Raw genomic sequence first — 24,175 nt, 5'->3', positions numbered from 1 at the left:
TTGCCAGAGTGTGGCGCGATATCTCAACTTTAATTGTTGTCTTCATGCTGTTAATATCTTTGATCAAAAAATAAAAAAATAAAGAAAATCTATAAAAATGTTTGGTGAAAAATGTGTCGATCTAATCAAAGAATCGACCCGTGATAGTTCCGAACTAATCGCTCCATACAATCAGATGATGGTTAACGAAGTTTTCGATGAGATGCGTTTGATTAGCCAAACATTATTCGAGTGAGTACATGATCATATTGTTGCCTCAATCGTGGTTATAATCATTACACTACAGATCACTTAATTCGGACAATGAACAAGCACCAACAAGTGACGAGCAGCAAAGTAATTATGATAGCCAGAATCGTCTCCTGGTCAACAAAGTATATCTACGTGCTTTTCTCTGGAACAAACGATGTCTGCTTGCCTATCAGTAAGTATTTGCCTCGTTTACCATCATGATGGATGAAAATCGCTGATTTTTTTTCTCGTACAGTCATCATCGATTGGAACGATTAAAAAAAATTCGTTGGCAATTGGGTGCTATATTACCTGATGAAGTAAAATGTAATCTATCAGAAGATGAAATCAAATGGTTTGCTGCTTATTCACGAAATCTTTCGGATTACATGAATCGTTTGAACGATAACAAAGGTATCGATCTGACATTGATGCGTAATCCACCGAAAAAATTATATGTTCAGGTTCGTTGTATCAGTGATTATGGACCACTTGAATTGGATGATGGAAATACCGTTGTTCTTAGTAAGGATAGTATGGTAATTATAAACCTTTATATTAGATAGAATGCTTTTAGTCACTTTTAATAATTCTAACTCTATTCTCATCGTTATCATTTAGCATTATCTACCGTTATCCAAATGTGAGAAATTAATTCATCAAGGAGTGTTGGAACAAATTCAATAATTTTATTTATGTCAATTTTGTTACAATTAATCAACAAAGAATAAATCTACTTTTTTTTAATGTCAAAAAAAACAATAAATATTTTTTTTTTAAATTTGAGATCACACACAGATGACTAGTCTTGATCATAGTCGTCATTGTCTTCATCAATGAAAGCGATATCTGAACAATCGATAAAATGTTTTTGTTTTGGATGATGATGCTGTTGCTGGCCATTAGCATGGAAAATCTGGTGACCAACAAGATGCAATTTTTTTGAAATTACTATGAACAAATAGCTTTCCATTGTTATTGCCATCAATCCCATTCAAGGTAATGAATCGAGTTCCACGCATCATTGCTTTGAATGGTAATGTTCGATGAGCGACTAATCGATAACAATTGTACACTTCAAAACGTATGAATGTAAAATTAGGTAATCGAATAACCGGTCGAATCTGTTCATTCCAAAATGGTATTTGTCCTGTTGGGAATAATGACAATTAATAATTGACCATCCACTTTGTGTTGTTAAATTGTCGCTTACCTTGAGTGGAGCATGTTGGGGTTACGTAACGAAAACTGTCTTCATGATGGCCCATTATCTGTACGACCACTTGACATCTCATTGGATTTATAAATGAATCAAATTGCATTAAATCTTCAATACAATATATTGTCAATATGAATCGAGTTGGACCAGTTGATGGTTCTCCAGGTAGTGAACGATCTTCGCTTACACCAATAGAATACATTTGACCATGTCGTAATGAATTTGGTTTGAGTATATAACCACATGATCCATTCATTGAATCGAAAAAATGATCGAGCCACTTGTGTATCAACGTCATCATCATCAATATCTGTCTTGTATGGTATACATTGAATGCCCATACGAATCAAATCTATCGAACGACATGATGATGACTGTTGATTGGTCCAAGTGAATGCTTTACTAGTCAATGTCGATAATGAATCATCCGAATAACCATCTTTATCTCGTTCAATCGAATCGATAATACGTTTTGAATCGAGAGAAAGAACACAATATTGATCGTTTGTCAATCGTACGATGTTCGATTGATCATCATGATGTTGTCGAGCAATGGTGTTGTTCCAATCTAGATTGTTGTTGTCAACAGTCATGAACACTGTGCTCATCGAATCGGAATGTTTAATGATTACAATGAATTTTCGACACAATGATTGTAATGAAGGCCAAGTGATTTGATTGGAATTTTTCACGAAACAAAATTTATACCCAAACATGGTTTGAGCTGTTTTCGATTCGTTGAACATTCGTCGAGTGGGCAGTGTATTGTTTAGTGTTTCAATAAGCTCATTCATCCGGTTACTAAGAATCAGATTTTTACAATCCAATACCAATAGAATGGGCCAAGGATTCTCATTGAATCCATAATCAACCATGTGTTTGAGTAAAGTTTTTAGGTTGACTCCAATCATTTCTAGATTCGAGCGATTCACAAGTACACCGATTTGATTTTTATTCCAATCAAGTTTCACTAGCAGCAATTTTCAAATATAGAATTTTTATTAGAATGATTGAATCAAAAGACAACTAACAAACACAACTTACATTGAAAACATCGACATTTGTACAACAGACAATCGTATTTGGCCAATATGTTTGATTCAATCTGATCATTGGATTTCAATGATAAAATTGGACAAGTGGCCACATAATAATTGATCAATGATTTATTCATACTATGACATTCCGACTGATGTATTGGATTAGCCATATTGAATCGTGGCATATGTAATAAGCTAAAAAAATGATCCAATGTTAAAGTTCTTCCATTTGTTGATAATTGAAGTAATATTTTACGACATTGTTCTTTTGATATTTGTTCCTATGAATAGATTAAGAAAACAACAATAACAACAACAACAACAATAACACACACATACATACATAATGTTCATATTTGAAGAATCTGGCCAATTCTCTTATTCCCCAATATTTTAAGATAGGAATTTCGTATCTATATGTAGAATGTGATGAATATAAAAGAATTAAAAATAAAAAACATTTAATCATTACTCACTTTTCATAAATTAATGTCAAAACTATTCTTCCATAGAATCGTTGATCATTAGCCATTGACCATTGTTCATTTGAGAATGATGATTTTTGATTTTTGACACAATGATGTTGTCCATCGTTGGTTAATTCAATTCCCATGCTGTAGACATAAATTGTAAACGAAAAAGTAAAAAAAAATCAGTTGATCGGTTTGTAGTAAGTTTTTGTATCAAATTTTTCCATTCAATTATTTAGGCGTCAAAATATAGGATGGAGGATTACCATTAAGCCATGCAACGTCATATCGAATTAATATACATGACTAGAGTATGATATGATTATTTGAGATGTGTGTAATACTACATTCTTTGTCGGTTATAATACATCGGTTATGATATAAACAAAATCATGAAAACAAAAGAAGCAGGTACATTTTTAGTTGTCAAGGATTCACACATGTATTATGCATGACGCACACACACACACACACAGAAAGCATTGATTAATTGGACAAAGCTACATTTTGTTTGAATGAATGAAAATTCATCAAACACTCAATAGTGATGATGATGATGATGATGAGAAATCTCATTTTGCATATGAATAAATGACCATCATCATTTAAAAATGACATAGTTATAATAATGCTCACAGTGTTTTCAAACCAATGAACTAGACAACCTTGTGCTCACGTCGTTCAAAGTCTATGATGGATGATGATGATGATGTAGTAGCAACAAAATCAAAAACATTAAACATTCATTTAATTTGAAGAATTTTTTTCTTCGAGCTTCATTTGATTAAAATACACACAAATACAGACATACATGTAGGAATGGGACGCAAAAGAGTCGAAATTTTTTTTTTCTTTTGGATTGTGGATCGAATGAATCAGTGTTGTTGTTGTTGTTGCCCATAGTTGGCAATATTCATCCAAAAGGATCATGGCATAATTCCTGGAGAGAGAGAGATATTTTTTCATATTAGACGTGTAATGAATTGAGCTAAACGATGTTATTCACCCTTCAATCGATTATTATATCATCATCATCATCATCAAAATGAATCGATCATTTCCATCTTTATCATTAAATTCAATTAGCATCATCGATGACGATACTAATGATAATAGTAACAATCATCATCCTGTTTCGATATCGACATCATTGAGAACGATTCCAAAATCGATTAATCGTCCATCGATTCGATCGAATGACGATGGGCCAATCACCATTAGCACACAAGGTAGGTTGTTTCAGTATTTTGGATAAACAAATCTAGCCACACAAACAATGCATATGATCTGTATCATGCGTGGTCTGGCTGACCAACAGCAAATAGGCCTATGGGTCAAAAAGAATGTGTTGAAATGAACCACCTTAATTACCAGGTTAGCTTTGGTCATACTCATTTCGAGCACGACAGGTGTTTAGGTATTGTTCTACAAGAGCTCAGTGTGTCATCCATTTTTTTTCCCAACAAAAATTGGATTGAAAAAAATGGGCTCAAAAAATTCCAAATGTGAATCAGAAGAGAATGCTGACAATAAAAATTTGATGAAATTAGATTCCATATCTACAGTATCGATGGCCTTCACCGCTAATGATGGCGGTGGTACGGATGATGGTATTGATGGTGTAAAACCACCGCTTTGTAGTTGTCAATCACAACGACATATGCAACAACAACAACAACAACAACAAAAACAGCAATCGTTTTCCAATCAAACAGGTAGAGTGTATTATTGACAAATCATTTGATTTGAGAATCATTTAAAAAAAGCATCATGGATCATGATGTCGCCCTTAGAGATGGATCATATTTTACAAGTTGCTAGTTTTTGAAATGACACGATAACGTGTGATTATCATTTCATTGTTTTTAGCATAGTGTGAGCAATAATTAATCTCTACTATATTACATACACATTCCATTGTCAAGTGAATTTACATTAACTAAGTGAAAATTGTATATTTGATTAATTTGTACTTGATCTGTATTCAATCAATTTTTTTTTTGGTTGTTACCACTTACGGTTATTATTTTCACAGATGTATATGAAAACAAATCAATTGTACAACAACAATCTGATCGACCAAAATCATCATTGCCAGCATCTAGGAATTCATTCGTTTTAGATATGGATGATGATAATCATATTCATCATGTTCGCCATCAACAACATCATCATAAATCAGCAAATATAGATCATGGTGATTATGGATTTCCAACATTAGATTCAATTCATTCGACTATCGAAAAAAATCATGGTGGCCATTCGCCTAATTCTGCTGCTGCTGCTGCTTCTGTTAATCGAAAATCAATCACACGGAAATCAAGTTCAATCATGTTGATCACTTTATTTGATACGTTGATATTAATGATGATGTTAGCATTGGCCATTATTTTAAGATTTACCGATGAAATAAAACCAATAGAAACATGGTTTTCCAAACGATTGGTCTGTATGTTTCCTGAATTATATAGCTGGCCATTCAAAGTGGTTTCCAATACGGAAGGTGTACTATTGTTCGACAAACTATCTAGCACTGAATTTCTTTTTTTTCTTTTCGTTTTCATCATACCAATTGCTGCCGTAAGTCTAATTATTCAATCTTATCTATCCACAGATGATTATTTGGATTATAATTTTTGTTTTTTCACATTAACAGATTATCTTTTTGGAACTAAATCGTCTTCTTATTCGTCAAATAGTTCATGGAGATCATGATGATCACGGTGAATCAATCATTGTACCTAAAATAAATTTATCAATTCCGTTGAGTGTACGTCGTACATGTCGTATTCTGGGTACGTTTAGTGATAATTTATTGTTTACATGATTTATATCTTGTTTAATCTTGTGTTTTTATTCTAGCCGGTTTCATTCTTGGGTTAACTGCATGCAGTATTATTGCCGACTTTGTTAAATTACAAACGGGACAATACCGACCATTCATTTTGGATATCTGTCCAGATTTTTGTCATGGAAAAATAGTCAACTCTAACATAACTTGCTGGAATAATAATTCCATCGCCGATGACCAACGAATCGATGTTCGCAAATCAATGCCAAGTATTGTGGCCACATTAAGTTCATATACGGCTATATTTCTTGTATACTATACGACTGCAGCATTGAATTATCGTGCCACAAAATTATTTCGATTGTCGTTGTCCGTTGCCATTATTGTTATCGGTGTGTTGTTGTCCATGTCACGTGTTACCACTTATCGTAATCATTTATGGGATGTATGGGCTGGATGGCTTATTGGATGGCCGTTAGCTTACTATATTGTTTGGTATCATTTGAATGGATTTTCTAATCGTCTATCCATTAGCAATTTATTTTCGGCTAAATATCAATGTCGTTGTAATCGAAATAATGTTCAAGATTCATCCATGATGACATCATCGATTAATTGGCTTCCATTCCATATACCTCGTGTACAGACTAGTGCCAAAACCGCTAATGAAAATGTGTCCCGTATTCCTAGCTATCTTAAATCGAATTCCGGTCAAGTTAAACAATCACCAACAACACATTCGAATGCCTACATTAATCCTGCATTCAGTGCTGACGATAACAATCCAGACAACCATTATCATTATCATTCAAGTCGAATAATTCTTGATTCAAACAATAATCAAATGGTTAAACGAGATGGCCATCATCAAAAACGTCGATCACAAATGCGAACATTTGCCAATTAAACCAACAACAACAACAACACATACAATCAGCATCCTTTGAACAAAAAAAAATAAATAAAAATAAAAATAAATACGAAAACAAAAACAAATTATATCAAATGAGCATGAATTTTATCATATTGGAAAAAAAATCCACATAAAAACCAACCAACCAACCCTTGAACCATTTATTAATAAATCAAAGTTATTTTTTTTGTTTATTTTTCAATGTTTGGATGGAAAGGAAAAAACGCATTTTTGACGGTTTTTTTTATTTAATTTCCAAGTCCATAACCATTACAACATTGGAAAAATTAAAGAGCACTTGACCCATAAATTATTAAAGTTTTTTTTTAAATATTATCCTTATTATGTAAACACATAAAGATTGATTTAGCACTTAGTTTTGAATTTTTTTCTCTCTCTCTCTCTCTCTCATCTAAATTCACATAACAAACACATGAATGTGATTGTTGATGAAAAAGTGTGCAATTTCAATCAAAAAATTAATTGTCAACACTTGAAAAATATTCAGAGAGCAAATAATATTTTTCATATATGCAAATCATATAAAAAAAAATTGGAACAAACTACACACACACATAGAAAAAAACTTTGTCACCAATTATTTAAAATTGGACACAAACAATAGGTGTCTCATTTATCAAAAACAAAACGACAATAGCTTTAGGCTCATCTTGTTCATATACTTACAGTTCAGTGCTGGGAATGTTGTTGTTGTTGTTGTTGTTGCTGGTCATTCGTAATACTTTTGATAAACGAATTGGATGGTGAATTTGTGTAATGATTATGATGATAATAATGGTGATGGGGATCCAAGAATGAAGATGATAAATCACTATGATGATGATGATGATGGTGGTTATGTAGTCGATGTCGATTATGTTGTGGTCGTAATGGATCAACAATATCCACCATCATCATAGCCATCGATAAAGAATGGCCTGTACGGCATGAATTCGATGATGATTCAGATCCATATTCTGATCGAATATTGATTTTTGGTCTTTTATTATTTTTTGGTTGTTGATTCGTAGTAGTCATACAGATGGTCACTAAGATCCTCAGGATAATGAAAAGGATGAACAACACGAACACAGCATAGAATATGATTAGGCCAAAAGCTAACACAACATCAGGATTAATAGACCACCATTTTGAATTTTGATATTCTAAATTGACAGATTCTTCAGTCTCTTTGGTTGTCGTATTAACAAAGATCGACAAAGAATGCTGTTTGATTTGATCATCATCATCATCAGCCTTAATTTGGCTGGAATAATTGGCAAACAGTATGGTTAATCGTTGCATAACACTTTTTTTTAATGAAAAGCAGGATGTCATTACGATCCGATATGTAGGAAGCAAATGACAGGTAGCTAGAAAGCAAATGTCGAATGTACCGACATTTGATTACGATCATTAACGATTCTGGTGCATGCGTAATAAATGAAACGAGTATTTGTTTGTGCATATGAAGAAAATCGTTTTATTCAACTGAATTTTCTTATGATTATTGTATATGGAATATCATTTGGCTATTGCCAAAAATTTGGTAAAATCAAACATTGAACAAAAAACACAAATAAAATTATTTTGTAACACCAATCACACCACAAGCAAGACGTCCACCAGCATTACCGGTTGTTTTGCTCAATTCATGGCCACCACGTCCCAAATCATCGGGATCAGCATGTACGACCAATGAACGTCCAACAATTGATCTTTCTCCAGTCAAACTGATAAGCGAATCTTCAATGGCAACATTAGCTATGCCTGCGTCATTGGCTTCAACATTGCCTAAATCACCAACATGACGTTCTTCATCGGCAGGTGCACCATGTGTCTTATTGAATGGATTATAATGTGCTCCAGCCGATGTACAGCCATTAGTGTTGTCGCCAAATTCATGCACTATGTTTAAGAAAATAAAGTCACCATTATTGTGTGACAGGTATTATCATTCAATTATTACCATGAAATCCATGTAAACCAGATTTTAATCCTTGAACGGTTCCGTTCACTTTTACCGGGCCATTATCCTTTTAATCAATAGTCATCATTCAAACAAACTAATTGATTAATAAAACACAGACATACCTGTTGTTCGAAGAAAATAGTACCAGTGACATTCGGTTCACCTTTCAATACAACTACTGCTTTCACCATGGTTATTGTAAGTCGTTGTTTGTTTCAATAATAAAAAAAAAAATCTGATTGATGCGTATGTTTATGGTACGTGTGTTCTCGATCGAATGATTTTTCAAATATAAGTGAAGTTGGATTAAATTGAAACCAAATAACAAAATCAAGATATTTTTATATAATGAAAATCGATAAACGTTGAGTCACAAAAATCGATGGCAGCACAACGCTGAAAAAAAAGTGTACCCAAAAAGTACATAATAATTTACGTGCTCCATTTATTGACCACGTCTTTTATGAATGGTAGCCCCATCATCAAGTTTGGGCGCCTGTTTTCAAATCATTGTTAGTCCTTAAAAAAATACAATGATGAATGTAGTTTATCCCAACTTTCAATGATGATAATAGAAATGCTATATCGGTTGATTAGTCACATTCGATTAGCTAAATTTTAATTACTTGGTAAATAATGGATTACCTACCGGTATGTGTGTGTGTGTGGCGACACAATTCGAGCATCACACACACACACATTCGGTAATTCTACAATCTTTTTGCATCATTCACTTGAATAAACACTTGAATATGTCCTTGTATATGCTAAACATACATAGTTGAATGCAGCTGTAGAAGAAATTCTTGTTTTTTTTTATTATGGCTATAAAATATGTGACTTGGATTTGAATTTTTTTTTTCATATATGAAACTAAATTTGTTGGCAATATGGCCAACATCTTACTCTCACTCTCTATTCTTGAACGAGAATCTCATCATCTAGTTTGTTTTTTTTATGTTTGTCTTTGCCTCTCTCTTTTGTTCGACTAACAAAAATAAATATTCTGCAGAAAAAAAGTAGACATTGTTGCTCAAACTCGATTTTATTTGCTGCAGTTGTTGTCTTGGTTTCTAAATTTGTTTTTTTATTATTATTATTCGAATTCGTTTTCTCTTTGTTTTCTTAATTAGATTGATTTTCCGGTTATTTGATTCTAGGTTTCAGCTATTGTGAATGAACAATGTTTTCTGGTAATCTTTTTGATGATGATGATGATGATGTTGATGATGAAGAACAAGTGGAAGAGGAAGAATTGACCCGTATTAATCGTCGTCAAAATCGTCGAATCATACTTGTATGGTTAGATAACGATACAAGACGTATGGCCCGATCGAAAGATCCACGTCCACTTTATTTTGGAAATGAAGAGATTGTTGGTCATCTATCGATTGAAATACAAGGCGGTAGACCGGTTCGCCAGGTAAAAGTAATGCTCACTAATCTGGTACAGATTCGTTGGTGTAATCAACCACAAACACGACGACCATCAAACGTAATGTCATCTGTTCCAGAAAAACGTCGCAAAAGCATCTTTGCCGATTATTTTAGCAGCCCGATAATTGACGAAAAACAACTGTTTTTCTATCGACATAAAGTGATTGAATTGGATCTTTTAAGTCCAGGTTAGTATATGATTTCTCTGTACATTGCTTACAACATTTTCAACATAGAAAGAAAATTGACGGATGGTAAGCACGAAATTCCATTCCGATTTCAATTGCCAAAATCGTAAGTAACAAATGAATAATTTAGCTACAGCTAACCATTTATGATCTTTGTGGTACAGAGATCTACCATCGAGTATGAAAAGCTGTCATGGATTAATCAAATATACGATCGAAGCATTCACCATTGATGATGATCACAAAGGCCATGAAAGCCGTGGTGAAAAAGAGATTCTGTTGCTGGTACCCAATCTTGATCTGGTAGGCGTTGTGTGGCACAATTCAACAATTCATTTTTTTTTGTTTAAATTTTTTGGATATAGCGGCAAGTTGAACGTAAAATAACACAGACATTTATCACGAACGATGGCAACAGTATCGATATTTCGGTCATGTTGGATCGTAAAATTTATCAACCTGGGGAGATGCTTTCGTTTTCTTTATCGATTCGTAATGAAAGTGATTCACCGATGGAATGTTTAGTAGCAATGTATCAACGTCAAACCCTTATAAATAGTGAAAATAGTGATCAGGTGAAAGAACATATTTACGATAAATGCCTTAATGATTCACCAAATCGTGATGATAATGATGAAATGAGCCAAGCAGTTATGATACCGATCGATGCCAATAGCCAAGTACAAGATGAACCAATTCAGATGCGTTTACCATACAATCTGGTTTTAACCCTTGATTCTGCATTGATAACCATTCGATACTATGTTTTGATTACTATCAACAACATTCCCGATAACAATGACCAATCAATGGAGGTTCCTTTCTTGGTTTCACTCACTAACAATCATTATGGTCAACGAATCGATCCCACTCAGCAACGTATGGGTGTCAACAATCCCATATTACAGAGACAAATTTCACGTTAATTTTTTTTTTTGAATTACGATTGAATAATATTTATTTAATGATTGATTGATTGATTTGCTCAACGATAATTATTACAACTACAAAAAACACACACAAAAATAAATAAACAAAAAAAAACTGATGAAAACAACAAAAGTGACACACTATTGATCTGCATCGATGACTCTATGTGGTGTAAATGATAAAATAAATGTGTAATATCAATGGCTCATTTTTAATGTCGACGATCATCAAAAGTGTTTTCCATTGCAGCTCTGGTTGTTATAGTGAGTGGTAGATTGATGTGTATATCAATAGCCAATGGTATATCCAATGTAAGATGTAAAAAATATTTCAATGTAATGTATTCGGATTTAATTGATAATGGTATATCGACTGGTATTGCAACGGTAAGATTACCATCATCGACTAAAGTATGTGCACCGATTTCATCACCTTCAACCGCTTCGGTCAAAGAACTTTCAACGGTTTTATGTCGTTCACCTGTCATATAGATTTGTGTCTGGAATAATGTAACCCTTGGTTTTACAGTTGCCGTCGAACAATTATCAATGACATAATCAACGATTAAATCTTCTCCTGAAAGAAAAAAAACAAATTGAATTGAATTCCGATAATTATTTGAAAATGAAAAATCCATACCTCGGAAATATCCTTTTTTTCGCAATGTAGCTTGCATGGTAATCCGACCAGAAGCGAATGATAAAACACCAAAATCTTTTTCCGATGTACCACCAACCGATAGCCATAGATTTTTCTGTATTGGTATCTCAACCAATATATCTCGTCGTTTAATTTTTTCACCCATTTTTACATCGATATAGTAAACAATCGATCCAAAACGACTCTGATACGATGATGGTAAATTCATACTATCGATTAAAAAATCAGAATGAATTATTCATTGATATGGCCTGAAACAACAACAACTTACTTGTCAGGTAAATAGAATTCAAATGGAATTTCATGATGACCCAATTGATAGTATGATTCAGCACCATTATTTCCACTCAATTCAAATGGTACATCCATCAATTTGTGTTTAATATGAAATGAACGACCTTCATCTTTGATTCCAGGATTATCTGTCCAGCCAACTTCAGCCATACATACAAGATTTACTGAACATTCATTGATAGGTATTTCACCAACCGAATTGAATACGATAGCACCGCGTATATATTGACCAGGTAGATAAATATCATTATGTTCAAGTATTATCTTCATCTCTTCGGATTCTTGCTTCTTTTTCGAACATTTATTGGAACGATGGCCATGATGTTTCATTGAAACAAAAGGATAAGACATAGTAGTTAGATTGGAACGATAGTTAGACTCAAACTGATGACTAGTGACTAATAAAATCTACATCTCGGTATTTCAACTGCAATGCAGACAAATAAAAAAATTCACATCATGCTATAATTGCAATCCGTGCGATACGCATATTTACGACCCGATCTTAAATGTGTTTGGAATGACTCCAAACATCCATCATCATCAACATCATCTTCATCATTCTTCTTCCATTACTTACCCTTTAAATTTTTTTTTTATATATTTAAATCAATTAAATGGAACTGTTTGGTGGACAAATTATTTGTTGATCAAACAAAAAATTTCACCATTGCATTGCATCATGTGTTATCATAACAATAATAAAAATAAACGTATTTCGATTTGAAATACCAAAGTTTACTTGCTAACGTTATTGTTGTTGTTGTTGCTGTCGGATGCTTGTCATTCGATGTTTTCATTGCTTTAACCTTTTATTTGTTTGTCTGTTTGTTTGTTATGCCAAACAAATTTTTTTTTTTTTTGGAACGCACATCATCGCAGGGTCCACCGCACATACACACACACACATTCCACAATTATATAGCTATCACTATAGAATTTTTGAAAATTCTGATTGGCCATTAGCATGATTTTTGTTGATTTCGTTGATTCGACCTATTGACAGTTTGTTTATTTATTTGGTTTGATTAGTTATATTGATGTTTATTTTGTTTATTTTTCTATTGCAATTAAATATAAAACAGTAATATGCATTAAAATATTCAATTGAAAATGGCAGCATATTATAGCGCCAAAAAATTCCACTGTTTTTGATTGGAATAAAAAGTCAAAAATACACATTCTTTCATATTCTGGCCACTAGAGGACAGTTTCAGCTCTAAAGCAGCTGATATTTACTTCAATTTTTTCCATTCATTCGATCATTACATCAAAAACACTATCAAGTTTGATCATGATCATCATTATATAAATGTGTTTGGGTACACGTAACGTGATGTAAACAACACCATGACCTGTTTGGGTTTTGTCCAATCAAACCAACATTCCTGTGTGCCTTTCTTTTTTTCTTCACCATTTAATTCAGATATAAAACCTTCGCAAAAAAAACGTCAACGTATAAATCATTATTCGGTCACAAAATAATTGATCTTTGAAATTTATTGAAAAAAAACTTGAATTTATTGGGTATGGTTGCTTTGGTGACAATCTATTTTAATAACTAACATATTTATTGCTTTTTTTTCTTTCCTCTTCCCTTAGCCATTTTGGATTTTATTGTTATCTTTCACCTGGTGACCAACAAACTGTTGTTGCAATACATCCACATTTTTTTTGCCTTTATGATCATTATTATTGTTCGGCTGGAACGTTATCCGTTTTATTATCTCTTTTTGTGCAAAAAAAATGTACAATACAAACTGTTGAATATGGAATGTTCGATCTAACGAACAAAAAAAAGAAAAGAAATCACATTTTACCTTCACTCATCGTATCTGAAAAAATCAACGCATTTCATTTCATTTCATTTTTTTTGATTTTCCAATGATTGATCTATATTAAGACAGTTCGATTTCATGTGACTTTATTTCATGACCAAATCAAATCAAACAATGTCTCAACAACAACGTTGTGTGAATCCATTCTATCATCGTATACATTTAAAGCCTTTTGATTGGCCATTTGTCATAATTGGTTCTATATTATTAGCACCAATCCGGATTATTATCATCATCACTTTGTTTTTGATTGCATCGTTCTTATCGAAATTATGTAACCAATGGTTAGCACGTATCGATCGTGAATGTGAACCTGATCTCTATCATGAATGGCGAATTCGATTTAAAAATATTATTAAACATTTATTCCGTGCTATACTATTTGTGGCTGGATTCTATCGTGTTACCATCATACAAAAAGGTGACGTTACCAAAGAAAAAGATGCTCCCATTTACATAATGGCTCCACATACATCATTATTCGATATATTGGCTGGTGTAGCATTGCAGGTACCATCATCGGTAGCCAAAGCAGATATTGTCAATATTCCATTGTTTGGCAGTAAGTAAAAGAGAATTTTTTTTTCGAATTCGTGTCTGGATCATTAAATTTTTTTTCAAATATTCACAATAGACATTTTCAAACTTTCCGACCCGGTTTTAGTTGAACGTGATTCTTCACATTCAAGACAGGACGTCTTCAAGAAAGTGTCTCAAGTGATAAAGTACTCAAAAATTGTCTTTTTTCCTGAAGGAACTTGCAGCAATCATCGTGGTTTGTTGCAATTCAAGAATGGTGCCTTCAAACTAGGTTATCCTGTCATACCGGTTGCTTTACGATTCAATCAATCGGGTGGACCCGACACGTTGAGTTGGACTTGGGATGGTCCAAACACTTCATGGTCTATATGGCTAACTTTGTGTCGATGGCGAACCGATCTCGAATTGACCAAATTACCTGTTTATACACCTTCCGATCAGGAACGAAAAAATGCGGATCTATATGCTCATAATGTTACCAAAGTTTTGGTCAATGAATTAGGTCTGCCTTGCCTTTTCTATTCTTATGATGATGCTCGATACTTTAAGTACCGGTCAGTTAATCAAACAACTCTTTCTCACTGATGTCCACTTTTTTGACTTTTAATTCTTTCGCTTTTTTCATACAGATCATTTCGTTCATCAACATGTGTCAAATTCATGAAATTGGCGGATAAAATTCGCAAAATTTGTTCCACATCTTCTCCATCATCGAATAGTTTGTTAGCTAATGGTAGCCACAAAAACGAAAAATCCGATTTGATGCCATACACTGAATATCTTAGTCAATTTATTGATCAGATCTTTGGTTACATTGGTGATTTGAATGGTCATCTGGATCAGGAAAGATTACTTGCTATATTGGATATTTCATCATTGCCTGATATAACAGAATCATATTCGGTTAAAGAATTGATGCTCTGTTTTCAACGCCAAACATTCGATGATAAAGATCGTAATGATCCTTATGATGCCAAAATATATCATTTAAAAGCTATTGCACATCTTGTCGATCCACGGGAACCTGATCTATGGCAACGATTACATAGAGCCTATGATACATTCATAGAAGCGGCCAATTCATCTGATGATCAAAATCAATTCAATGATCGTTCATTATCATTGAAACAATTGGAAATGTTTCTTTGGCTTTCATTTGGCATCACCAATTTGGATGGACATTTAGATAATGATATTCTTTCATTTGGTTAGTATTTTTCAATGAATTTTTTTTTGTTGAATCTAATCGTTTTTGTTTTTCATCGCCATCAGATGATCTTCGCAATACATTAATCCATCATTATCAATATGCTTTACGTGAAAATGCCTGTTCAATTCATGATTGATTATTGAAAATTAATCTTTGGTGATTAATTTCAAAAGAAAAAGAAAATGTTCCAAAGACGAATCCATCCACATTTGAAAAAAAAAACTATCTCTATTTAAATTCATCGATTTCGAATGATATCCATTATTTCGAAATAGTGTCTGTGATTCCGTCCGATGAAAAAAAAAATGAGAAATATTCTTCCATTCCTAAATATCTACATAACTTTATCATCATTACAATCAAAATATAGAACTACTATTATATCTGTCCACTTTCTTTATCTACGTGTGATTGAATCATATATTGCCTTTATATATATTTTTTATTAGATTGAATTCGTTTATCGTAATCAATCAATTTATCAGATTTACCAAATATTAATGTTTTGATATAGTTGAAAATGTTTCAAAACATGTGATTGTTTTGCAATGTGTGTTATTAATGGTCACAAATTGTGATGTTTTGAAAATCATAAATGTAATAACGTGTTTAACTTCTTTGATTTCTAATGAATGTTTTCTAATTGATCTTCTAGTATTAATATTTTAATCAATCAATCAGTATCCCTCGAATTATTCTGAAATATATATGATCTGCTTATACTTGGATAAAATATGAGATATGAGATGGGGGCTTTTTTTTCTAAATAAAAATTCATACTCATACACACATACAGGATATCTACAATTTTTGGCTGTTGTCGTTGTTAGAGATTATGAGAAATTGGTTTTCTTTTTTCATTATTACAAATAAATAAAAAAAAAATCAGCTAAAAAAACTTGTTGTTGTTTCAAAAAATTTTATCTAAAAAAAAAAAATGATTGGTTATCACAGTCAAACACAGACCAAAAAAAAAAAACGATTGATAATCGAATGAAACAAAACCGATAATATACGGTAATCAATCTGTGTGTTGTGGTTTCACTCCCTCCGCGAGTGAAACGAAAAGAAAAAAAAAAAACGACGCAAACAACAAAAAAAAAATCGAATGTCACGTCAGCCATCAAGTATCTCTCTGTTTTGTTTGGCTTGTATATTTAGTTATTTCGAGAAAATTCTCGAACGAAAAAAAATGTGCTCATTTTTTTCTTCTATAGAAAAAAAACAACACCCGAGAAAGGAAATAAAAAAAAAGACACACAAATTTTTTTTTTTTTACGTTTTTATCTTTGTTATCCTTGAACAATTCCCATCGGTACAAAATCATTAACAAATTTACAAGCAAAATTACAATCATTTTGGATAAAAAAAATGAAAAGGAAACGGAAAAACAATTAATCATTAAAAAAGTGAATACAAAAATCTAGGGAAAAGGACAAAACAAATGAATCAAAATTTTCAAACAATGTTGAAAACGGCCAACAAAAATTGATTCCGATGAAAGTTGATCGTAGAAAAAACATTTTTTTTTTTTTAGATGCTTTTCACCGGTTAAACAAAATTCGTCGTGAATTCTATTCGAAAACCAAGACCACCAATGTTCCACCAAATTCCGGTTGATCGTGCATTCGACAAACGATGACCAAATAAGTTTTTCCGTACCACACAAAATGAGAATGTAATCGCCACAGTAAATTTGACCAAACGATAAATACCGAGGTATCGTTCTGTTTTTTTTCCCATTATTTTATTCGTTAATGATGATTCTCCATTGTTGAGCTTAGTATGAAAAAATTTTCAGCACTATTTACATCTGGACCAGGATTCTTCAGGAATTTTTTTCGTTAATTTTTACTTTTGTTTCATCAAAAATTCAGAACTTTGAAATCCGTGGGTTCCACAGTACGACCATTGTTTACTCAGTCTCAAGAGGAAATCAATGTTTTGTTCGACCTCCGGCATAATTTGCGGGGAAGACAGCCAGGAAAGTGTGACACACACATTTTTTTTTTGTAACTTGTGTAACCGCCGAATCACAGTATACGACGGGACACGCACCACTCCATCAAACAGGAGCAACCAATTGTGCAGTGTAAAGATTCGTTGATTTCAATCGGCTTTTATAGTCAAAAATGGTCAAAAATTTTATGGGGAAACGCCCGAAATCATCGTAGTAGCAATGAATAATGTTAATATTATACAATAGTGGTAGTAGTAGTGATTTACGTTACGCATTTGTGAGCGAGCACATAAGAACAAAGAAAAAGAGGAGCAGGATAAGTTATGAGCACCAAAAACAAACAAACAAAAAAAATTAAAAAAATTCCAACGGCCAAAAATTCTTAAAAATTCAATTAATTTTCTAATTAATTCGATAATCAAAAAAAAATGATACTAATTTGTTAGACATGAAATCCGAAAAAAAGTTTGTTACAAATTTAAAATTCTTGAATTTTTTTCTGGGATTTCAAAAGCAAAAAAAAATGCTGGAATTTTATTTCTTTCTTTCTTTTTTCATTTTTTTTCTTTTTTTTGGTTAATCCATGCTGGAAATTTTTTTTTTGTACTTTTTTTCCCAATGTAGCCAAACAAACCAACAACAAAAAAAAACGCATGGAAAACGATCCTAATCTATTGTAATGGTTATACACAAACGAGTGAGCTATTATCCACTAATTTTTGTCCTTGGGAAAAAAAGTCAATTTTCATGCTGTGTGTGTGTGTGTGCAAATCTGCCTGTTTTTTTTTTTAAATTTGCAAACCTTAAAAAAGCTCCAAGGACATTTTGGAATTATAGTGTGGTATATATGTGAAATGATGATAAAGAATCATAAAAAAAAAATTTTTTTTCCATTCTCTTTGAACCCTTATAATAGCTTTAATTTGTGGTTGACGATGACCATATTTTTGTATTTGTAAAGAAAAAAAGGATTTTTTTAGTCGAATTTTCTATTTTCTCGTTTCGTTTTTGAATAAAATAAAATCTATCTCTTTATGACGTTTGTAAAATTTTAATCTTGCAAAAAATGTGAAAAAAAACGAACAGCAAACCAAGCAAGCAAAATCTTGATGAATCATCATGCACATTCTTTATGAATGTATCAGGACAATGATCACGTGTATCCAGGCATATGTTGTGTATCCGCAAATGTGTATGCATGCTGCATGCTTGTTTTCGATACATAAGCACGTTCTTTTTATTTAATCACGCTACATTTAATCATTGTTCATCCAGGATACACGTTGGTTTATATCCTGAATTTTTTTTTTTTGATTCTCTAGATTCACATCTGATTGATCCAATCGAATTAATTAATCAAAAATGGGTTCGAAATATTGTTTCAAAAGTATAACGATTGTACCAACGTACAAAGAATTTATCGATATAATTCTATCGAAAACTCAACGTAAAACACCAACCGTTGTACATAAACATTTCAAAATATCACGAATTCGTTCATTTTATATGCGTAAAGTAAAATTTACACAACAAAATTTCCATGATAAATTGGATACAATATTGACTGAATTTCCTAAAATTGAAGATATTCATCCATTTTTTGCCGATTTAATGAATGTTCTTTATGATAAAGATCATTATAAATTAGCATTAGGACAATTGAATACATGTAAACATTTAATTGATAAGTAAGTATCACTTTTCATATAAACATTCCATTTTTTGCATAATAATATCTTTATGTTGCCAGAATTTCATTATTGTCATTACAGGTAACATGACAAAATTATGCTAAACCAAATTTTTCAAAATAATAAAGCTAATTAAGCCTTGTTTTTTTTATCGTTATAATACGAGGTGCAGTCACTTTATTAACATTTTTTTTTTTGAAATTTTTTTTTTGCAGTGTCGCTCGTGATTATGTTCGATTATTGAAATATGGTGATTCACTGTACCGGTGTAAGATGCTCAAAAGAGCCGCCTTAGGACGAATGGTAACCGTTTTGAAACGACAAACAGAAAATTTACAATATTTAGAACAAGTACGACAACATTTATCACGTTTACCATCTATTGATCCAAATATGCGAACATTGTTGATTTGTGGTTTTCCAAATGTTGGTAAATCATCATTTATCAATAAAATTACTCGTGCTGATGTCGAAGTACAACCATATGCATTTACGACAAAATCATTATATGTTGGTCATACAGATTATAAATATCTTCGTTGGCAAGTAATCGATACTCCTGGTATTCTTGATCATTCATTAGAAGAACGTAATACAATTGAAATGCAATCAATTACGGCATTGGCACATATTCGTTCATGTATCATTTATATAATGGATGTTTCACAACAATGTGGTTATTCAATTGAAGATCAAATATCATTATTTCATAATATAAAACCACTGTTTTCGAATAAGCCAATAATAATTGTTGTCAATAAGATTGATGTACGAAAAATATCCGATCTTGATGATGAACATGGCAAATTATTTGATGAATTACGAAATGATCCAAATGTTGTGTTAATACATGAAATGTCAACGGCCACATTGGATGGTGTCGTCGAATTACGAAATGAAGCCTGTGATATTTTATTAGCACATCGTTGTGAACATAAAACTAAATCAAAACGTGGTGAAGAGTTTGAAAATCGTCTTCATATTGCAATGCCACAGCCAAGAGATGATAAGGTAAATTTTAAAAATGATTCTTGTTCTATTTTGTGTTTGTGTGTTGTGTACAGTAAAGATGAAAATAGATCCAACTCAGAATTAATAATGTTGAATTTAGCGAATCTGAACTATACTTTTGAAAAACTAAAACTTTCCTTTTTTTCAATATTTTAAATTAACTGAATTTTGTTTGTCTGACAGGAACGTCCACCATTCATTCCAGAAGCTGTACTGAAGAAAAGAAATCAAATGGAAACGAATGATAAAATGGTGGCAGATGAAATTATGGATGATGAAGAAAATCTTGAACCACTAACTCTTCCAACGAAACGAAAATTAGAACGTGATATTGAATTAGAATTACGTGAAGATTATATTCTTGATTTGAAAAAGAATTATGATCTACCTAATGATGAAAAATATGACATCATACCTGAAGTTTGGAACGGCAGAAATATTGCCGATTATGTTGATCCAAATATTGAAGCCAAATTAGATGCATTGATTCGTGAGGAAGAAGAACGTATAAATTCTGGTTATTATGATTTTGATCTTGAATCCGAAGATGAAGAACTGCAAGAAATTCGACAATTAGCACGAAAAATACGTGATAAAAAAGGATTGCTTAAATTCGAGCAACGAATGAATAATACGAATAAACCAATAATGCCACGAACGAATAAAAAACGTGAAAGAAGTTTATCACGTTTACGACAAGAACAACGTGAACTTGGTGTTGATATTGAAAGTGATGAAGATAGTAATTATTTTGATGAAGCTGCCATCCCGGATTCGGATATCCATCGACCACCATTGAAAAAGAGCCGTGTAGATGATGAAGGTCGTGTACGATCAAGCTCGAAAACTCCACGTGATCGTATTGGTCTTAAAAATGATGAGGTACGGTTTCTTCATTACTATTTATTTTTGATAATAATTCATTGATTCCTTTTTCATTATTATCTATTTAGATGCGAAAGAAGGCTCGAAAATTATTAAAGATTTCACAACGAAAATTGGCCGTAAATGCACGTAAAGGTGAAGCAGATCGAATGATACCGGCTACTAGACAGAAACATTTATTGGCTGGAAAACGTGGCTTAGGATCAAGCCGTAGTCGATAGAGATAATCATTTCGATGACTTATAAGGTGAGTTTCATTCTTATAATTTTTTTTGCTTGAGAAAAATGATGTATTTGTTAAATGCACGGGACGTAATTCAGAATTATTATTCCATTGGTGATAGCTGCATTTCTGATATTTATTTATCTCATGCATTTCTTAGATTTTTTAATTGAAATTCAATAATCACAATTTGTTTTTTTTCATTTTATTCATTTCAGATTTATTATTTGTAAATTTCTCTTGCATCATTATTTATGTTTTTTCACTGTTAAATGGTAAGCAAATTTTCATTTAAAAAATTGATCAAATCTCCAGAAAAAAAAAATGATGAGAATCCACCAACTTGTAGACAATTGTCAATGATCAAAAAGCTTTTTTGGCTTTTGCACCACTCTGATTTTGATTCTGTTTTTTGATCAATGAAAATTTCCATTTTCAACAAAATTCTAATTTTTTATTTTCTTTTTTCCATAGGGTTCTATATTTTTTTCTGGCTGATGATAATTGTTAATGGTAAGATTTAAATTTTAACTGCATGCATATTAATCAGCCGGCATAACATTGGCACGATAGAGATTTCAATTTTTTCGATGATGATCATCATCAATTTTGATTCTCCATTTACTGGCTATGCCTAAATCATAATTGCGATTGCACTCTCTATAAATTGTATACATTTTATAGATCAATTTATGGTTTTTTCAAATCTGATACAATTTTTTTCTTATCAACAGGTTTCAATCGTCCATCATTTACGAAAGGTACGCGAGAATAATTTGAATTCGATTTTTTTTAACGGCATAATCATCCAATGGATGTACTTTGGTCAATCAATGGTCGTTCCATTCAGCATTATTGATGCCAATATTGATCATGATCAATTGAAGAGATCTACTTTGAATTGTTTTTAACAAAAAAAAAATCAAAGTCTATATTTTATAATTGATACATTTCTTATCCTGTTCTAGAATGTAGGATCTCAAATTTAATACCAAATTATCACCATTAAAGAAGTAAGTTTTAAATTCTTGTTATTCTATACATTTTAACAAATTGAGAGGATGAACACTCCATTAAAAAAAACTATAGCTTTACCGGATTCCGAAAAAATATTTGAAGAAAAATGTTGACTGATTTTTTTTGTAGCCATAAATTTTATTCAGAAATCTTTTTATGAATTACAATTAATTTTTTCTCTTGTTTTTCTCATTTCAGGATTCTAAAATGGCTTCGAAATTTTCCTGAAATTGTACAAACAAGGTAAATTGTAAATGGTAGACAACTGGTGTCACTGAATATGCAGAAAAAGAAACCTGAATGCTAAATCTTTCCATATTAAAATGGATTTAGAATTTGGTATCTCCATTTCTGCAAAATCAATTTTTTATTAGTTAGTTTGAGTCAATTTAGATTATACAACAGAATATCATTTTGATATTAGGAAACTAATTACATTTTCTTTTTCGATTTAGTCTGGTTTTATACTGTGGATAATCCAATTGGGGATATTTCCAGTCATTAGAGGTGAGTTAATATTTTTTTCTAATTGAAATTGAATATCATTTTTTCTCAAAAAAAATTCCATGATGAAAACATCTACTTACCAAATCATTATAATTGATGAACCATGATTTATCAGTTCTGCTACTGAAATTTAAATTCTTTTTGTTATAATTAAGCAAAAAAAAATTGTATTTCATTTGTTTTAATTCATATTCCTCGTCTCTCTATACAGGTTGTTATTTGGATGGATTTTTTCTCACCAAAAAAATGGTAAGTTTATTAATTTTCGTTTTCGAGATCCATTTATCCATGCAGATAAGCCTGCGCTTGTCATTCATTATTATATTCAATGAATGTGCAAGCTCAATTGAGGGATTTTTTCATAAATATCTGCTAGATTAACAAATTAGATCATGGATTTTGATTCATTAATCATAATCGATCAATATGAATTGAAGATAATTTTCTAATGATATTTTTCTTTTTTTTTAGTTTATAATCTCGAAAGAACACATGTAAAACACCAATCGATAAATGATCATCGTCATCATTGTTTATTTGAATGAAAAGTTTTTTGTTTCGAAATTGAATTTTGTTATTGAAAATAAATTTTTATTTTATTTCATCATATACATATTTGTATTATTGTTTTTTTAAGTAATGACAAGAAAAAACTATTAAAATTGGTATTAGTGTGAGATTTAATGAATTCTAGACAAAAAATTATTGATTTCTGGAAACTTCGAGCAATTATGGTGGTCCCATTGGTGGTGCCACAGCAAATGATGGATCAAATTCAAAAACTTCACGAGCAATGAATACACCACCAGCAAAAAAAGCCCAACTTTTCACTAGATTCCTATATGAAGTAGTGAAATAATTGGAAAAAAAATGAATTTAAAATTTTCTTCACACGAAATTTTTATTTCATAATAAAATCCACTTACCACATGAATGGATCATTATAAACTGATTTTGCCATATTAATTATACGATTTCCACCTTCATTTTGTGCCATATTTTGTGGTCAGAAATTAATTTGTATGGATTTAATTTGAATTTTGAAATTGGTTAAAATTAATCAACTGTGCAAAGACGAAACAAAAATTCACATGTGATTCAAGAACGGAAATTCACTGATGCTACCTTCAGTAAGCTTTTCAAGTCAA

At 31.7% G+C, this 24,175-nt stretch overlaps 9 protein-coding genes across 22 annotated transcripts; 5 read left to right on the top strand and 4 right to left on the bottom strand.

Annotated features, from left to right (window-relative positions):
• The first annotated feature begins 15 nt into the window (after nt 1-15).
• On the top strand, nt 16-997 carry LOC124494775 (DNA replication complex GINS protein PSF1). The gene is made up of 4 exons (XM_047058038.2): nt 16-231; nt 287-424; nt 488-770; nt 853-997. The coding sequence occupies exons 1-4, from the start codon at nt 98-100 to the stop codon at nt 916-918; spliced, it is 621 nt and encodes a 206-aa protein (XP_046913994.1). The 5' UTR covers nt 16-97; the 3' UTR covers nt 919-997.
• Nucleotides 901-7,431, bottom strand: LOC124494767 (inactive phospholipase C-like protein 1). Its single transcript, XM_047058026.2, is given in 8 exon segments — nt 901-1,144; nt 1,146-1,381; nt 1,445-1,718; nt 1,720-2,420; nt 2,495-2,771; nt 2,834-2,903; nt 2,967-3,104; nt 7,352-7,431. Coding segments are annotated over 8 exon segments (1,854 nt in total). The 5' UTR covers nt 7,399-7,431; the 3' UTR covers nt 901-1,033.
• LOC124494770 (uncharacterized) lies at nt 3,433-6,853 on the top strand. 2 transcript variants are annotated; one of them, XM_075729458.1, is made up of 4 exons: nt 3,433-4,189; nt 4,996-5,540; nt 5,617-5,755; nt 5,823-6,853. In XM_075729458.1, the coding sequence occupies exons 1-4, from the start codon at nt 4,006-4,008 to the stop codon at nt 6,656-6,658; spliced, it is 1,704 nt and encodes a 567-aa protein (XP_075585573.1). In that variant the 5' UTR covers nt 3,433-4,005; the 3' UTR covers nt 6,659-6,853. The 2 variants fall into 2 exon arrangements, with proteins under 2 accessions (XP_075585573.1, XP_075585572.1); XM_075729457.1 differs by lacking the exon at nt 3,433-4,189 and adding an exon at nt 4,429-4,675.
• A 688-nt stretch (nt 7,432-8,119) lies between the features above and the next one.
• Sod1 (Superoxide dismutase 1) lies at nt 8,120-9,052 on the bottom strand. The gene is made up of 3 exons (XM_047058039.2): nt 8,759-9,052; nt 8,634-8,700; nt 8,120-8,572 (listed from the first exon to the last, which is right to left on the bottom strand). The coding sequence occupies exons 1-3, from the start codon at nt 8,825-8,827 to the stop codon at nt 8,250-8,252; spliced, it is 459 nt and encodes a 152-aa protein (XP_046913995.1). The 5' UTR covers nt 8,828-9,052; the 3' UTR covers nt 8,120-8,249.
• A 358-nt stretch (nt 9,053-9,410) lies between these two features.
• LOC124494771 (arrestin domain-containing protein 3) lies at nt 9,411-11,323 on the top strand. 2 transcript variants are annotated; one of them, XM_047058032.2, is made up of 5 exons: nt 9,411-9,655; nt 9,770-10,261; nt 10,310-10,367; nt 10,426-10,564; nt 10,627-11,323. In XM_047058032.2, the coding sequence occupies exons 2-5, from the start codon at nt 9,820-9,822 to the stop codon at nt 11,185-11,187; spliced, it is 1,200 nt and encodes a 399-aa protein (XP_046913988.2). In that variant the 5' UTR covers nt 9,411-9,655; nt 9,770-9,819; the 3' UTR covers nt 11,188-11,323. The 2 variants fall into 2 exon arrangements, with proteins under 2 accessions (XP_046913988.2, XP_046913987.2); XM_047058031.2 differs by lacking the exon at nt 9,411-9,655 and having other exon boundaries at nt 9,665-10,261.
• LOC124494774 (arrestin domain-containing protein 3) lies at nt 11,188-12,929 on the bottom strand. 6 transcript variants are annotated; one of them, XM_047058037.2, is made up of 4 exons: nt 12,726-12,929; nt 12,123-12,430; nt 11,831-12,060; nt 11,188-11,767 (listed from the first exon to the last, which is right to left on the bottom strand). In XM_047058037.2, the coding sequence occupies exons 2-4, from the start codon at nt 12,413-12,415 to the stop codon at nt 11,403-11,405; spliced, it is 888 nt and encodes a 295-aa protein (XP_046913993.1). In that variant the 5' UTR covers nt 12,416-12,430; nt 12,726-12,929; the 3' UTR covers nt 11,188-11,402. The 6 variants fall into 6 exon arrangements, with proteins under 6 accessions (XP_046913993.1, XP_046913991.1, XP_075585575.1 ...); XM_047058035.2 differs by having other exon boundaries at nt 12,123-12,433; nt 12,726-12,923; XM_075729460.1 differs by having other exon boundaries at nt 11,188-12,060.
• Nucleotides 12,930-13,375: 446 nt separating this feature from the next.
• On the top strand, nt 13,376-16,525 carry LOC124494769 (lysophosphatidylcholine acyltransferase 1-like). The gene is made up of 5 exons (XM_047058029.2): nt 13,376-13,672; nt 13,748-14,545; nt 14,618-15,077; nt 15,153-15,730; nt 15,796-16,525. Exons 2-5 carry the CDS (start codon nt 14,077-14,079, stop codon nt 15,867-15,869), a joined length of 1,581 nt encoding a protein of 526 aa, XP_046913985.2. The 5' UTR covers nt 13,376-13,672; nt 13,748-14,076; the 3' UTR covers nt 15,870-16,525.
• A 1,785-nt stretch (nt 16,526-18,310) lies between these two features.
• LOC124494408 (GTP-binding protein 4) lies at nt 18,311-23,634 on the top strand. 7 transcript variants are annotated; one of them, XM_075729447.1, is made up of 12 exons: nt 18,312-19,381; nt 19,600-20,395; nt 20,579-21,277; nt 21,349-21,527; nt 21,722-21,778; nt 21,978-22,016; nt 22,238-22,264; nt 22,479-22,516; nt 22,719-22,763; nt 22,976-23,027; nt 23,239-23,276; nt 23,499-23,634. In XM_075729447.1, the coding sequence occupies exons 1-4, from the start codon at nt 19,056-19,058 to the stop codon at nt 21,499-21,501; spliced, it is 1,974 nt and encodes a 657-aa protein (XP_075585562.1). In that variant the 5' UTR covers nt 18,312-19,055; the 3' UTR covers nt 21,502-21,527; nt 21,722-21,778; nt 21,978-22,016; nt 22,238-22,264; nt 22,479-22,516; nt 22,719-22,763; nt 22,976-23,027; nt 23,239-23,276; nt 23,499-23,634. The 7 variants fall into 7 exon arrangements, with proteins under 7 accessions (XP_075585566.1, XP_075585567.1, XP_075585562.1 ...); XM_075729446.1 differs by having other exon boundaries at nt 22,472-22,516; XM_075729448.1 differs by having other exon boundaries at nt 21,978-22,172; nt 22,472-22,516.
• On the bottom strand, nt 23,597-24,148 carry LOC124494409 (uncharacterized). Its single transcript, XM_075729456.1, has 2 exons — nt 23,954-24,148; nt 23,597-23,865 (listed from the first exon to the last, which is right to left on the bottom strand). The coding sequence occupies exons 1-2, from the start codon at nt 24,022-24,024 to the stop codon at nt 23,757-23,759; spliced, it is 180 nt and encodes a 59-aa protein (XP_075585571.1). The 5' UTR covers nt 24,025-24,148; the 3' UTR covers nt 23,597-23,756.
• Nucleotides 24,149-24,175: the final 27 nt, after the last annotated feature.

This window comes from Dermatophagoides farinae, chromosome 3 (assembly GCF_024713945.1).
Source record: "Dermatophagoides farinae isolate YC_2012a chromosome 3, ASM2471394v1, whole genome shotgun sequence".
In the NCBI taxonomy this organism is placed as follows: Eukaryota; Metazoa; Arthropoda; class Arachnida; order Sarcoptiformes; family Pyroglyphidae; genus Dermatophagoides; species Dermatophagoides farinae.
The sequence above is the reverse complement of the archived record's forward strand: the minus strand, read 5'-3'. Positions and strand labels throughout refer to the sequence as shown.

Coding starts and splice junctions, on each gene's coding strand:
- LOC124494775 (XM_047058038.2), top strand. CDS start 98: ATGTTTGGTGAAAAATGTGTCGATCTAATCAAAGAATCGACCCGTGAT. Junction 232..286: donor ATTAGCCAAACATTATTCGA/GTGAGTACATGA, acceptor ATTACACTACAG/ATCACTTAATTCGGACAATG. Junction 425..487: donor CGATGTCTGCTTGCCTATCA/GTAAGTATTTGC, acceptor TTTCTCGTACAG/TCATCATCGATTGGAACGAT.
- LOC124494770 (XM_075729457.1), top strand. CDS start 4,444: ATGGGCTCAAAAAATTCCAAATGTGAATCAGAAGAGAATGCTGACAAT. Junction 5,541..5,616: donor TCATCATACCAATTGCTGCC/GTAAGTCTAATT, acceptor TCACATTAACAG/ATTATCTTTTTGGAACTAAA. Junction 5,756..5,822: donor TCGTACATGTCGTATTCTGG/GTACGTTTAGTG, acceptor TTTTTATTCTAG/CCGGTTTCATTCTTGGGTTA.
- Sod1 (XM_047058039.2), bottom strand. CDS start 8,827: ATGGTGAAAGCAGTAGTTGTATTGAAAGGTGAACCGAATGTCACTGGT. Junction 8,701..8,758: donor CTATTTTCTTCGAACAACAG/GTATGTCTGTGT, acceptor ATTGATTAAAAG/GATAATGGCCCGGTAAAAGT. Junction 8,573..8,633: donor TGGTTTACATGGATTTCATG/GTAATAATTGAA, acceptor TCTTAAACATAG/TGCATGAATTTGGCGACAAC.
- LOC124494771 (XM_047058032.2), top strand. CDS start 9,820: ATGTTTTCTGGTAATCTTTTTGATGATGATGATGATGATGTTGATGAT. Junction 10,262..10,309: donor ATTGGATCTTTTAAGTCCAG/GTTAGTATATGA, acceptor TTTTCAACATAG/AAAGAAAATTGACGGATGGT. Junction 10,565..10,626: donor TGGTACCCAATCTTGATCTG/GTAGGCGTTGTG, acceptor TTTTGGATATAG/CGGCAAGTTGAACGTAAAAT.
- LOC124494774 (XM_075729459.1), bottom strand. CDS start 12,496: ATGTCTTATCCTTTTGTTTCAATGAAACATCATGGCCATCGTTCCAAT. Junction 12,061..12,122: donor GAATTCTATTTACCTGACAA/GTAAGTTGTTGT, acceptor TTTAATCGATAG/TATGAATTTACCATCATCGT.
- LOC124494769 (XM_047058029.2), top strand. CDS start 14,077: ATGACCAAATCAAATCAAACAATGTCTCAACAACAACGTTGTGTGAAT. Junction 14,546..14,617: donor CAATATTCCATTGTTTGGCA/GTAAGTAAAAGA, acceptor TATTCACAATAG/ACATTTTCAAACTTTCCGAC. Junction 15,078..15,152: donor GCTCGATACTTTAAGTACCG/GTCAGTTAATCA, acceptor TTTTTCATACAG/ATCATTTCGTTCATCAACAT.
- LOC124494408 (XM_075729451.1), top strand. CDS start 19,056: ATGGGTTCGAAATATTGTTTCAAAAGTATAACGATTGTACCAACGTAC. Junction 19,382..19,599: donor TGTAAACATTTAATTGATAA/GTAAGTATCACT, acceptor TTTTTTTTGCAG/TGTCGCTCGTGATTATGTTC. Junction 21,278..21,348: donor TTGGTCTTAAAAATGATGAG/GTACGGTTTCTT, acceptor TTATCTATTTAG/ATGCGAAAGAAGGCTCGAAA.
- LOC124494409 (XM_075729456.1), bottom strand. CDS start 24,024: ATGGCACAAAATGAAGGTGGAAATCGTATAATTAATATGGCAAAATCA. Junction 23,866..23,953: donor TATAATGATCCATTCATGTG/GTAAGTGGATTT, acceptor TACTTCATATAG/GAATCTAGTGAAAAGTTGGG.